Source organism: Lutjanus erythropterus, chromosome 17 (genome assembly GCF_056507025.1).
Source record: "Lutjanus erythropterus isolate fLutEry1 chromosome 17, fLutEry1.hap2, whole genome shotgun sequence".
Lineage (NCBI taxonomy): Eukaryota > Metazoa > Chordata > Actinopteri > Lutjaniformes > Lutjanidae > Lutjanus > Lutjanus erythropterus.
This window is the reverse complement of record NC_139333.1, coordinates 5498974-5513925: the sequence shown is the minus strand read 5'-3', so window position 1 is coordinate 5513925 and position 14952 is coordinate 5498974. Positions and strand designations below refer to the sequence as shown.

The window sequence follows — 14952 nt, the reverse complement described above, 5'->3', positions numbered from 1 at the left end:
TGGACCCATTTCAGGGACTAAAAGTCAACACAGCTCAGTCTCTGCTGCTTAGATTTTGAAAAGTCTTTCTGCTTTTGTCTTACTTTATGGAAATGCAATACTAAATTGCTGGAGTGCCTCTTAAATAATATCTGGCCCTTGGACAGAGCCAGGTGGCTCGCCAGTTTCACTTTGTGTCTATTCTTTACACTAAGGTAAGCTAAACTTAGTTAAACTAAACTAAATTAAGGTAAAATAAGCTGGGCTAAGATAAACTTAGAAAGGTTTGCATGACTGCTGGCTTAAGATATGAGGGTCATACTGTCTTCTCACTAAACTCTTGTGCATTTGCTTTAAATCGATTGTTGAACACATCAATAATTGCTCGTCATTCCTAATTGATAAGATACAAAATGCACTTTTTTTGTCTGTTTTATTTAAACTGTACTAGCAGCACATTAGTTATCTGAAACACTAAATTTACAAATCACAAACAATAGGCAAACATAATAAAACAATAAAGCTCTCACAAGGAACGGCTGCTCTTGTCCAGCTCTCCTCATTCAATAAATGACTCCGTCACAAAAAATAATGACAAATGGGATGCAGTTACTGCCATTTCTAGACTAACAAGGCAGAACCATGCATGATTGGTTTGTAAATTTCAGTTAATCAATTAAATTTTGGTTAATCAATAACATTTTAATGCCAATTAATCAATTAATGATTAATCACTAACATCTCTAGTCCAACTATTCCTTTAAAGCCAAAATACAGGTCAAGTTTGAGTTTAGGGTGGGCCTAAGTGGAAGACAGGAACATATTGTGTTTGTAAGCCACTTTAGAGAAACGCAGATCTCTCCCTCTCCCATCAGAGTTCATAAGAAGAGGGAAAAGAATCAAACTTAAAGTGTCTCTGTATTTTTTATTTTTTAATCAAACGCAGATGAAATACGGCCACCTCACCTCAGAGTTGGAGCTCCCTCTGCAACAGTAAGCCAAGTCAACAATTATTAAACTGTGATGAAATTCTTTTAAACACAATCTTGTCAACTTGTCAAATACTAGTCTCAAAAGGAAAAAAAAAATCATTTTTCTCCACTTTTTAAAAACATCTTGATTATGTTAGATGGTTGTGAACCACAATCAGATTCAAAAGAACTGTTTTGCTTTTAGTCAGTACAAACATGGACATGATGGAGGAGACTTGACTTGAAGCACAAGTGACCGTAAGCTTGAACCACACTGAAGTGTCTTGGCAGGGCCAATATTAAACATGGAAAACAATAATACGTTTTGTGCATGTACTGTATGTTAACAAACAGCAATAATAGTGTGGATAATGTGATCAAAAGAGTCATAAGACAAAGAGTGGGTGGGTGTGGTTCCTGTAAATCTCTCCACTATATAAGAGCCACATGAGAGTAATGGGGTATATGAATGTAGACCTCAACCCTGACCTCAAACAAATCATATCTGCCCTCCACTGGTGGCCAGAGTCACTGGGTAAACAATGATGAGCTTGATGAGATCAAGAGCATTAATGTGTTGTTATCAGCTCCAGGGTTTTGGAGAGTTCCTATCCTCTGGGTCCAGAGCACAAAGCGGCCATTTCCCTGACCCACTTTTCCTGCCTTGTGGAGCACATGAAAAGACCAAAGGACAATGAGGCAGACAGTTTTGGAATCACTGTTACAATGAGAGGAAAACACAACTGCACACCAGCCTGGGTGTCACTGGAAACACATTACACAGTGGAAACGTGCAGTCGCGCTCGCGCAAAACCAAGTTTCCTCCCATTGTCATCACTGGCAACACAAAGAGATTCACCAAATGTGACTTCAAACAGCTGGCTGACACACACAGGCATAGTCGGGTGATTACAAAGTCAGCTCATCTCCTTTCTTCTCGCTGTCCTTCTCACTTACAGACATACACCTGCTGAAAGGGTGTGCGTTTCATATACGAATCTGGTAAAGAAAATAGTTATTAAATTATTGTTATGCTGGATTTGGAAGAACCTGAGCTCAGAAATTGGAGTGCCCTGTGTTTGGTCTTCACAACACATGTAAAAGTAAATGCCTGTGTGTTTCTGGCAGGCTGGCAGTGTGTGGCCCCCAGTGTTTACACACAAGCAGTCTAATCTCCAGGCTGATCAGCCGGTATGGGTTTGGTCACCCGTGTCACATTCCCCTAGCGACACACTGCCACCACAAACACAGGCTTACAGTGGGCACCAAGAGTGACTTCCCAGCCTCTCTTTAGTTCTCAGACCCTTTTCACTGCACAGTGTTTATCCAGGGATCTCTTTGACATGTGGCTCCGATAGTGATATCAGTTTCAAAATGTGTTTTACAGACATAAACTGCAGAAATGAAAGAATACAGTGGCATCTGATTCTGCTGTACTTAGGGGTGGGAATCTTTGGGCACCTGCCGATTCGATTACGATTACGATTCAGGGGCTACGATTCGATTATAAAACGATTATTGATGCATCTTTATGTATATTGATGCACTTTTTCACAAACACATTTCTTTTTGTCTCACTGAATAAGCATTCGTCACTTGCAATTTTTAAAAACAGCGCATTTGTAATAAGAATTCATTTCGATTATATTTTATTAAACTATTGGAAATATGTGCAAACTGGAAAGTACCAACAGTAGCCACTAGTAGCCGCAGCAACAGCAGCCTGCCGTCTCCCCGACTCCTCCGTCGGGTGGAATCGAGTTACGGCTTCTCATGTTTGTTGTGTTGCCAAAGTATTTTATTTTAGCTCGACACAGCTTACATATAACGTGGCTCTTGTCCAGTTCGCTTCCGCCGTCGACGTTGTAGAAGCCGAAGTGTTTACACACGGCTGCTTTTAAATTAGAAGGAGCTGTTCGGACCTCATGGCGAGGTGGCTGCCGGTCGGCCATGTTTGTTTTCCGCTGTGCGCGTGTCGCTCCAGGTGCGCGTCCCAAAGTGTCCCGGCAATGACGCGTACCGCGCTTCTTAGTTCCACATTATTTAGAAGCTTCTGTATCACTTTAATTAACAGATTTAAATAATCGAAATTTGGACGTTTGTGAATCGATTCAGATTCGTCCACGTCCGAATCGCGATGCAGCTAAGAATCGGAAATTTCCCCCACCCCTAGCTGTACTCCTGTGTCACTGTTTCAGAAAACTCTGCTTATCTCTGTTGCTCCTTTTACCCCTCTGAACTAGAGGGGAAAGTTTCCGGTGAGGTAGCACATTTTCAACTCTGCTGACTTCTGCTGTCCCTTTGTGTTTTTGTCAATCCCCCTCCAGATAAGCCTGCACTATGCTCATCATATTCCTAGGCAGACCTAAGGACACTCTACACACCAGACAACAGATGAGACATAGTGCTGTCCACACTGTGCACCAAGGAAAGATACAGATGTTTGTAAAGCTGTGGCTCAGAGTAGGGATGCCACTGTGAGGGAATTTTCCCACCAGTTACTGAACTCGTGACAACACCAGTGTTACTGATTACACCAAATACTTTACAGGAAAAGATATGAGAGATGCCGCTCAATATCTGTAACAGTAAAGCACTTTGATCTTTAACATTTGATTTTTAGATTTTCCCCTTACTTTACAGAAGAAAAAAAAGTTCTGGGTACCAGTAATGTTATTAAGAGTACCAAAGTATCAATATGTTTTCATTATTGTTCAAAACAATTTCAGCATCTGTTAATTACAGTATTGACATTTTTCTAAATGATATCCAGCTGTATTGATCAGTGACTGTTTTCTGTACTAGCACTGCAGGTTGTTAAAAAAAAAAAATAAAAATAATATTCTCTTTTATATGCCTTTTTTATTTTTGCTGTGGTATCAAAATAGGTATAGAGTGTTTTATCCTAGTAGCGTATCATAAAGTCTGGTATTGTGACAACTCTAAATGCCAAGTCTATTAAACATCCCCCACAATGACCCCAACAGAACTGACGTCCACAGACGAGGTGGAAAGTAACACTAACGTTAGATACATGCCAGGCGTAATGTTAGCTTCTTGTCAAGGCTGACTTGCTTTTGCCAAAGCTTTGACAAATTGGCACCAGCTAACGCCTTCATGGTCATGTACTGAACAACAGAACACTCACCCTTGCAGCAGATATGTACAATCATATCTAGATGTTAAGCAACCTCATGTTAGGCTGCGATTAGCCTACAGCATTACATTTGAAAATAACTGTTGTACGGACAAGACACTTCGAGTTTATAACTGCATCAGACATCATCTAAATAAGTATTGGAAACACACTTAGACAGCAGGCACATAAAGTCATGTGTGGCTGAACACACTGCTTAGCTGAGTGTGGTGACTAATGATGCACACACTAACAGGACACATGGCAATGATATCAACCATAGCGGATCCATATGATACGTCTCCAGTTTCAGAGTATTTCACTGGTCGACAGTCTGTGGCTTTAATTCACCAAGAAACAACAGCAATGTGCCAGCCAAAGGCAGGGAAGAAGAATACTGCAAGCATGTAAACATGGATGTAAACAATGCAGATTTCAAAATAAATCGTCTCAACAAATGTTTTGAGGAAGGACATTTTTTGAACACTTTTGGGTCTTGAGAACACGTGTTTTATGAAGAAATACTGGATGTAGACTAATTTGTTCGTATAGAAGACCCATGTATCGAGGATATCAGTCCTCTGCAGTGACCCAGGTTTGATTCCAGACTGTGACCCTTTGCTGCGTGTCACCCTCTCTCTCTATCCCCTTTCATGTCTATCAGGTGCACTGTTACAAGGGTTGCACAATTAATCACAATAAAATCACAATATGGCCAAGTCCAATATCCAAATCGCAATTTTTTGAAAAAGGAAAAATGTGTGAGAAAACAGCATTATACTGAGGTACTGCAGTGCTGCATAGGTGACCTGGCCCAAAAATCTTGGTCTCCAGATATGCAAACATGTCTGTTTGGTTCAGACCTCAATAAATATCACATCACCATGATCTTAATAGGGTTTCATTGAGCAAACATGAACTGATGATTTCCACTAAACATATGGCATATCACAATTTCCATCGTAATAATCACAATATATCTTTTTTACCCAAACATGAAGCCCTACTGTCTACATAATAAAGGCAAAAGCCCAATAAATAATTACAAAACAAAAAGAAAACTCCAGATGGCACCTTTAACTACTGATGAACCTTTCAAAATATGACCTCACACAACCAAAGCAAGCATGAAATATCAAGACTTTTACTCATGAAACACTTTTTTACCTCACGCTAGAGTATTATAATTATAGAGTTTTAAAAATCAAACACTTTAGAATTTGTCACATAAACTGCAACTCCAAAAGCAAACAAAATCTCTGAGCTTAGAATATGTCCAAGTTTAGAAGCAACCTGACAGCCCAAAACTAGTGCAAACTAGATCCACTTGAATCACAGAACATTACTTGACAGCTCCACGCATGTCATGTAGCATTTCCCCAAGCTTTGGTTTCAGTTTCACATTGTGGCAACTGTGGAAGTCTGAACAGTGGACAAGTTGCTTACCGATTCATCCAGGGCAAAGCGCAGGCAGCCATGCTCGTACAGCACAAAGAATCTCCGTTGCCATTTCTGTCAGAAGAAACACATGCTATCAGAACAGTCTGGAGTACAGACACATTGCTCGTTCTCAACAGACCAAAAATAATTAGAGTTTAGCCTCACTTATATTATTTCAAAAAGGGTGGTTCAGTATTCCTTCTACCGTAAATTTCCGTTAATTATGGGGCTGCATAAGCATATGTATTTGCATACATCATGTGTTTACACCCATTTAGTGAACAAACATGTAGGCCTATAATGCATGCTCTTACCCGGGATCTCTGCATTGGATTGTCAAAGTCAGTTCCCTCAGGGGCCAAGCACAGCCATCCACCATAAATAGGTTTAGCCTGTAAAAGAGCAAGGGGGAAAGAAAAAAAGAGCAATTTAGGTAATCATTAAAACTGGAAGAGAGTGTGAGCTCAGCTGAGGGGGATGGGAGGCAGAGAGATGGTGTAAATATGAGAGAGAGAGAGAGAGATGCCTTTTGGGGTCCAGATGTTGCCTCTGTTCTCACAGCACATTTTGCAGCCACACACAACCAGTTAGTGAGCCTTTTGCTGTAATCAACTCTGTTTGATGACACGCCTGAGTGCTTCTCTTTCCTGTTTCCCCACAGCAGATGAGACCAGTATGAGAAACTACGCAAATCAAACAAAATACATCTACAAACATGATTCACCTTGACCACAAACTACCTCAGTCCAGAGGAGGCAGAAAAGTTCAAAAGACGTGGAAACGTATAAACCTAGAGGCTGCTCCCACTGGGCAGCAGGTTGGCCCTTTAAAACTGCTGCACTTTGCTCTCCATTAACCCTGACAGTCAGTGTCTTTGCTTCAAGTGTTAACCATTAGCAAGCAGCTCTCATACCAGCACTCACTCCCCCACCTCTTCCATAGACCCAACCTGAAACGTCTCTCCTGGAACTTAGAAGGATCCGATTATTAGTCTGCTATTCTAATACCGGCCCTGTTACTGCTCCATGTTACTGCATGCCTGCCATAAATCTATACATGCCTTGTTTGAACTTGCATGGACGTGCCTATGAAGGCAGGTTTGATGAGCTGAAACCATTAAAAAGGTTATTTAAGAGGGGCAGCGTGTTGTGACCCAAATAAATCAAATCAGTCTGGTAATAATTAGGTAGACGATGACAAACGATTTCAGTCATGTTCGGATATCCTGACAGACAGTCTGAAAAAGCGTGTCGAGAGAGGTAACCACTATAGAAGAGGGTGAAAACATGGAGCAGCTGTTTCAGAAAAAAACAGGAGCAGGAACACATCCCTGTATATGCTTGCACACTTTAAAAAAACACACATACAATAGTCCTGACATCCTCTCCGCTGATCCTGCGGTGAACACGTCCCAGAGACCCTGTCACCTAAGGCCACATCCAAACTAATGTGGATAAACTACAAAAGTTATCTCTGCTAATCTCTCCTCTGCCCTGACAAACGCAAAGCAACTGGCAGAAATAGCACACTAAACAGTGCATGCTACATTATACTGTATGACAACATGCACTTGCATGTATCTGGTTTGCCAACAAAGTGCATTCCTGAATGAAGTTACATTCCGCTGCGGAAAAAGCTGAGCCACAGTCATCACGCTGGCCATGACGATGCAGTGGTCTCACTGAAATGAATGAAGATGATGAGTTTTAAAGGCAGCGCTTAAGTCGGTCTGATTACAGACTGAGGGTCGGGTTATGCTCCAAAAGAAAAAGTTAATATGACATAGGGTCTGATAGAGCTGTAAAGATTAGTTTATCAAAATGAAGAGTTTTTGGTATGGTTGGTTGGACAAAAGAAGCAATTTGAAGACATCATTTTGGGTTTTAGAAAATTGTGATAAGCATTTCTTGATATTTCATAGACCAGTCGTTCCCAAACTTATTCTGGCATGTCCTCGTTCAGAAGCTGAGAAAAGTTCACCCCCATACAATATGGGTGTTCTCACTGTTTTCTGCAAGACAACTGCATAAATATCAATTATGATCACAGCTCGTAACTGCTGTCAACAAGCGCTACAGGTACTTCCTGAGCAGACCGTCAATCAGCTCTATAATTGTGTCTGCATTTGACAGAAAGCATAAACATAATTACATCAGTGGCTACACAGTATTGTGTGATCGCCATTAGTGACATACAAAACGAGCCATCACGCAGACAGATGACACAAAGTTGGCTGTATAATTGCTGCTGCACAGAAGCACTCAATGTGTTAGTGTCTTCGAAAAGCTGTTTCTCCAGCCTAAACTACAATATGAGACCACTGTTCACATATTAAACTATTCAGAAGAGCACTTTCGAAAGCTGTTTTCAGAGTGTGGAGCAACATACAAAATTGAGAGAAAACAGTATTTATTCAGGGCTGCCCCTCCATTGTTAACTAAATTGTTAGTTGGTGAGAAGTGTTTTCGTTGACCAAGTTTTCATTTATTGTAGTTGTGCTTTGCCTTTAGGGCTAGAACAAAAGTACCAGGGGATTATTGCACAACAGACCATTTCTCTTGTAACACTGAAGTCACTGGCACACTGCTGCTAACTGTCCTGTAGCCGCAATTAGTTAGTAAGCTCAGTTAGCAGTCCTAATACAGACTGTGACACAGAAGGGCAATTTTGATGACCGTGAATAAGGTACAAAGCTGATTTACAGCAGGTCCGACCAGGACGGAGACGGAGCAGATTAAGGAGGTGTGAAGCTGGTGAGGAGAGTGTTTGTTAATTTATAAGGAAACATCATCCATACGTAGCTGGTGATAAGAGTCTTTTTAGATCTGGGATTGTTGCAACGTGGACATTTTCTCTTGTAACGTTGAAGTCACCGGCACACTGCTGCTAACTGCGCTGTAGTTGCCATTAGCCTGTTAGCTCAGTCATAGTCCTATTAGACAGGGACACAACCTCTGAGGCTGACAAAGGCCGACTTGATGACCAGGATTACAGTACTGTGTCTCTACAAGCTAGCCAAAGCCAAAAACATAAACATAATATTTAAAACTGAAAAGGATTTAACAGGCAGGTCCACTCGTGCCCCAGAAATATATAGGCTATTTGAATTATCAAATTAATATTGAAATGAACGATTAGTTGACTAATTGCTTTAATTAATGACCACTAGTTGACTATGAAAATCTTAAATTTGGGCAGCCCTAGTTTTCGGAGTAGACAACACAAGCTTAGTGTGGAGTAATAACCAAATCTAAGTAAAAGCAATGTTTTCAAACGTGTCTTTATTAGCGTATACCAGGGTGGGAAATGAACTCTTTCAAATGCTAACATCAACCAGCCACTGACATAAATTTTCAAATTCACCAGCCACTCAACAGTCAATAATAACTTTGTGCCTGAAATCTCTTTCATATTTTACCAGCATTTGGTTGGTGCCAGTTCCCATCCTGGTAAATACACATTCATGGCTGTGACTGTTATTGAGGGAAGCAGGTTCATTCTAGCAGGGGTGCTGTTGTCACTGACCAGGATGTGGCTGACAAAAAAAACGCAGCAGGGTGTGACACCAGGGGACCCATGTGAAAGTCATTCCATTATCACAACAGTGATCCTCCACACAAAAGGCCCTTACAGAAACACTGCATCGAGCTGGAGCACAGCCACAGATATGAGCTATAGTTTATTTGGCATGAAATGATGGCGTCTATCCTTGAGTGATGAAAACAACTCTGAGAACAGCCTGCAGTCAGTGAGTGCGTCGGAACATTTGGAACGTGTTAGAGCTATGTGCTCTGTAAAGTTTGACTCCGCTGTGTATCATTATAACCGCTCATGGTGGGATGTTGAGCAGCAGCCGCTGGGAAACTCTACTCTGATTTCCCAACCCCACACTTCCTCTCTCTCCCTGTGACTCCTGCTCCCACTCCTTAAGGCCCATCTCATCCCTGCCTGTCTTTCTCCGTCTCTCCCACGTACATGTAAACCTTAGCCTGCCTGCATCCTCCATCACTGCCCTGCCTCCCACCACCTCTCCTGGATAGCGTGATCACTTCTCTTCGACAGGGAGGGCCCGCCAAGCCTGACGAACATCTCGGCTCTCTGGGGACAAACAATTCATGTGACCGAGTGAAAACCGTGACAACAGACTTGGAACTCGCAGGGAAATAAAACTCCTTTTGGAGCACTTTGACTGAAATAAAAGAATGCACTCGGGCTGCAGCAGCAGCCCCTCCCCCAGCCCACCTTTTATTCTAGCAGTGTTGAACAAAGAGATTGTTTATATTGGATACTGTCCTTCCGACATTCAGCTCTCTTCCCTTTGCATAACTTTTCCATGTGGGCTATCTGTTTCAAAGCTGCATTCTCGTGCTCCAGCTCTCTTTAAGTTCTGAATAACTCGCATTTAATTTAGGGCTCAAATTCACTTAGCTAAATCACCTATTCATGGTGTTTTAACAGCATTACACAGCTTTACAGGAGCTTTCTTTTCACTGGGTTATTGAGTTTGTCTCCTCCAAGTCAGCCCGTATCAGTTTCTGAACACTGGGAACATTTTACAAAGCCACCTTGGGCCTGCTGAACCAGGCTCAGAAGTTTAACGCTGTTTATGTGGTGTTACATAATACAGCTTTAGGCCAGTAATGGCCCGGTGCGTAGCGCTAACTGGTTTGAGGACTGTCCAGATAAAAATCCTTACAAAACATGCTTGTGCAACTGAGCTCCCTGCTAACTGTTTGGATAGCTGACAGACTGGAGACATTTTCAAAAGCCCATGGGTGACTGGGGCAACAGTGATGAGCAAAGACTGATGGCGTATCGTTCTCCGAGGCCAGGGCAGTAAGCCTCTCTGGTTCCGGGTCCAGGTCACAAGGAGATTAGAGGAAGTGATGTAACCATAAGCCATCTATCTTGAATCAGAAGTCTTGCATCTGAAGGGTTAACCCGCAATACACTCAGGGCAGCGAGCGATACACACACTTCTGAAAAAGAAAGCAAGTGTGTGCCCCCACACTCTCACAGGAGAAGAGGATGCTGACGTTGCTGTTTGGCTCTTAAGCCGTGTTTGAGGGCCCATCTGGGCCTCATGTCTGGGATCAATTACAGGATACAACAGAGACTAAACTAATGATCTGAGAGAGAGAGAAACAGGGACCCAGAAAACACACTTAGAATATGAGTGCCACAGCTGAATGGAGCTTCACTTTATCTTTGCTCCGCTCATCTTTGCTGTTCTCCCCCATTAGCTTCCACACAGAGGTCTCTACTCTAGTCTGCCTGCTGGGGTACACACTCAAAACAAACAACTGCAGATAAACAACAGCTGAAGGTTGCACAATCAATCACAGAGACCAAACTGGCAGGGAATGCAGTTAGACTGAAGCTAGAGAGAAATCCACAGGAATTCACTTTCACCAGTCTGGTTCAGTCACACAGAAAGAGGACGGGTATAAGAAAGAACTGAAGAAACCACAGATTAAAACCGCAACAATTATTCAATTTATTGATTAGTTGATCAAAAGAAAATTAGTTGGCAACTATTTCTGTAAGTACTTCAGTCATTCAGTCAGACATTTACTGACTCCAGGTAGGCTTGGGCCGATAGTCAATATCATTGTCCATCACCGATGGCTGCTGGTCATCGCCCACTGAGCCCTCTACCTTCGTAACATCGTGATTTAAAAGCCCTCTGTATTTGAGGTACTGTGTCCCTACACAGTTGCCATAAGGCAGGAGTTTCATTCTGCTTCTGACTTTTGGGAGAGGGGAAAAAAGCTGTTAGTTAGGTGAACTCAAGGTGCTCAGGTTACATTGGTGGCAGCAGTGTTTCTTTTCTGCGGGCCACAGTTGTGTGCATCTTTCAATTGTGACGCTACTGTTTTCATAGCTTTGCTTCCCCAGCATGGTTACCCAGCTAACTTTGTTTCCAGCTTAACACAACTAAGTTATTGACATGTGGTGCGGAGACGAAGACCTTTTCATGGGGCCGGTTGTCGGACACTCTGCTGGCAGGGATGAGAGAGTAAATCTACCTGACCCCTTCATCTGAGACTTTTGTCAGTTGAGAGAGAAGGTTGCAGTCAGAGCAACAGTGGGAAGTGGTGGTGACTACAGAGATGAACTGGTGAGCAGGTCAGCTTTTCTGTTATGGGACAGCCAACCCCCCCTCCAAGAAACAACAACGTCATTGGCCATCTGCAATGTTTTACTGTGGACATCATCATATACCAATTTGGTGGAAACCACCCTTCCTGTGCTGTTTTACTTTATCATTTATGACAGTAAATGAAGACTCTGAGTTTTGGACTGTTGGTTGGACAAATAAAGCAATTTGAAGATGATGAAGACTCTGGGCTCTGGGAAATTGTGATGAGCATTTTTCACCAATTTTTAACATTTTATGGACTAAATGATCTTATGTTCAAGCCAAAACAAACATCTCAACTTCCCTACACCATAGCTAAAATTCCAGTGTTGCTTATCAAGATTGACTGTACGACATACAGATATGAGTGTCTCTTTAATGGACTTCCTGCTGGTCATAGGAGAGGAGGACTTGAATCAATATAAAGCTAGCGAGGTGTTTTTAAAAGCTAAAAGGCTGCAGTTGTCAGCCTTCATTCTCATGAGCTTGATGAGCTGGTTACACAGTTACCAACAATAATCATTTTTCCACTTTTCCACTTTCCAGTTTGGCTGGAACAACAGTTCTCAAAAAGGATCATCTCAGTTGCCAATCATTTATGGAACTTTAAACTCTTAAAAACAGCTAATGATCATTTTCATTATCAATTTATATATGAAATATGAAAATGTCTCTAAAAGAAAACAGAATATATTCTCATTTGAGAAACTGAAATCTGACAATTTATATGGACTTAAGAAAAAAAGCCTAAAAACAAAAAAAATCTTACCAAAATAATTGGTGATGAATTTGTTTGCTGATAACTAATCAATTAATCAGCTATTGAGTGCTTTTAACTGATTGTACCACAGACAGATATTACTGTCACTTTAATGTACATCTTGCTGGTCATTACAAGGCAGATGCTAATCTTTTAAAATTAATACACAGGCCTAACTGTAATTAAAGCAAGCAACATGTTTTTTAAAAGCTACAAGGATGTGGCTCTCAGTCCACATTCTCACAAGCCTGACAAGCTGGTTACATAGTCACCAGCCAATAATCATTTTCCACCTTCAAGTTTGACAGCAACAGCAGACAATCATTTAAAAGGATTTAAACTATTAAAGGCACTGGGAAATCTACATGTCACTAATGTTACATAGAGCTGCAACAATTAGTAGATTTTGCAAGCAAAAATGTCAAACGTGTTTTCCCCAGTTACTTTAATGTGAGGATTTGCTGCTTTTCTTTGCACATATGATAGAAAATTAAGAATGATTGGGTTCTTGACCGTGGAAGCAGCATTTTCAAGGCATCTCTTTGGGCTCTGGGAATTTGTGATGATCATTTTCCTCAACAACAAAAATAATTTATTGACTAAATGATCGATAATGAAAATAATCATTAAGTACAGCCCTAATGTTAAATGCATTGCCTACTCGCTTTCTGCCACACACACCTACCTGCATATTTGCTTTCTCACTTATACATACTTCACTTATACTACTGTCTACAATGTAAATAATTGTCCTACAAGGCATATATGCCATTTTCATATCCAGCTGTGTATTCTGTAAATATTGTCTATCAACATTCCCAGTTCTTACACCAGCATGTTACACGTATATGCTGTTATTACTGTTTATATATCTTAGCATACTCATGTATATACTCGTCATTGTTATTTAACAATGTTTTAGTACTTTCTCACTTCACTTGTATAATAATGTATTAGCATACTATTATCAATTAATTGACCAGTCATTATTAAAAACATGAAAAGTTTGCTCATTTCAAACAATAGCAAATACAGTTTTCCCCCCTCAATCAAAGCTTTATTTCCACAGCAAGATTGTGGATATTCTCTGACAGTATTACATATCCGATCAACCATATAAAGACATATAGGCCTACATATTAAAACACAAATACCTGACTATCAGAGAACATGTGGAGCAGGCTCATACTTATATTTTAGATCTTTATTTAATAGCAGAGTGATTAAATTTTACTTTGTCGGTCAAATTCTTAACGAGCGATTAATCAATCATTGATTAAACATAATCGTCCCTATTATTTATATGTTCATATGTGCATACTTGTACTCTGTGCAGTGACAATAAAGTTGAATGTAATCTAATGTAATTGCTTACCTGGGTCAAGTCCTGGTCCGTCAATAGATGCAGCTCTCGTGGTTTGAAGCAGTTCTGACATTTACTTTTGTTGAAGAAGTTCGCCTGAAATTTCCTGCAGGGGTTTTCTTTTGCGGTAGACATACTTCACCTCTTTTTAAACACTCTGGATGACTTTTATTAACAACAGTGGAGTTGTAATCCCGCTGTTTTCTTGTGCGTCTTCTTCTATCCCAACTTGGAAAAAGCTCCAGCACTCCGATGCATTTTCAAGTAAAAAAAAAAACAGGAGTTGAAATGTTCAGCTTTCAAATCTTCTTTTATCTGTTTAGTTGTATCCAATTGCTGCTTCCCAATAAATAATTAGCTGCCATTAAGCCAGCCTTCTCATCACTCAGTCAGTGATGAATGCTCCTCAGTCCATGGCCTCCTGCAACCACAAAGCGGAGTGGCGAGAAAGGTGGCTAATATCCTGTTAGCTTTGTTAGTGGGTTTCCAGATCAATAACGTGATGGCGTACGCCACAAAAACAACATTTGCACACAGTTGTCGCCTTTAAGCTCCGAGGCGATAGCGTCCATTAAGTAACAACACGCTCCCATGTGAAGGACCCAGCCCAAAAGAAAGCTTGCAGTCAGACGGCAGGCTACTATCCCAGTCAGTCCATGCGAAGTTCATCCAGTGCTCCTTTTGCTAGGCTACGGTTAGCCCAGTTAGCTAGCTCGCAGAGATGGGAGCTAATGAATCCTCTTTAACTTGACTTTTAAAAAAAGAGACGGTCCGAAATTCCAGCCCCAGCGTTTTTTCTCCCAGGTAGAGAAGCTGCATGCAGCTAAAGCACCTCCTGGCCAGTCACAAGTGGCAAAGGGAGTATTTAGGGTTTGGTTCCATAACTAGCATGGTTAGCAGCAATAGGTTTATTTTCTTCTTTCCCAACGGAACGGGGGGGAGCGGAGAGCACACACACACACACTCACACACAAGCTCCTGGAATTCTATAGAGTCTCGCGAGAACTGCTCACTGTCGCCGCCCACAGTGAGAACGCAGTAACTGAGCTTTACAATACATTATTATTATCATTGTGACTTTACACAAACTTATAGTAATTATAAGATTTTTAAAGCATGTCTGAATTTACTTTGACGTTATATCAGATTCCTAAAAAGTGT

The 14952-nt window shown here is 41.2% G+C and overlaps 1 protein-coding gene across 2 annotated transcripts in view; it reads right to left on the bottom strand.

The window, feature by feature from the left end:
- Positions 1-14771, bottom strand: part of mpripb (myosin phosphatase Rho interacting protein b) — a 55563-nt gene extending 40792 nt beyond the window's left edge. Inside the window, exons 1-3 of one of the 2 annotated variants that reach the window (XM_084740609.1) lie at positions 13804-14771; positions 5841-5918; positions 5533-5598 (exon numbers count right to left, since the gene is read on the bottom strand). In XM_084740609.1, the coding sequence (XP_084596735.1) occupies positions 5533-5598; positions 5841-5918; positions 13804-13926 (267 nt within the window). In that variant the 5' untranslated portion in view covers positions 13927-14771. The remainder of the gene's footprint in view (positions 1-5532; positions 5599-5840; positions 5919-13803) is intronic. The other variant, XM_084740610.1, reaches the window with a different exon arrangement.
- Between the last annotated feature and the right edge of the window lie 181 nt (positions 14772-14952).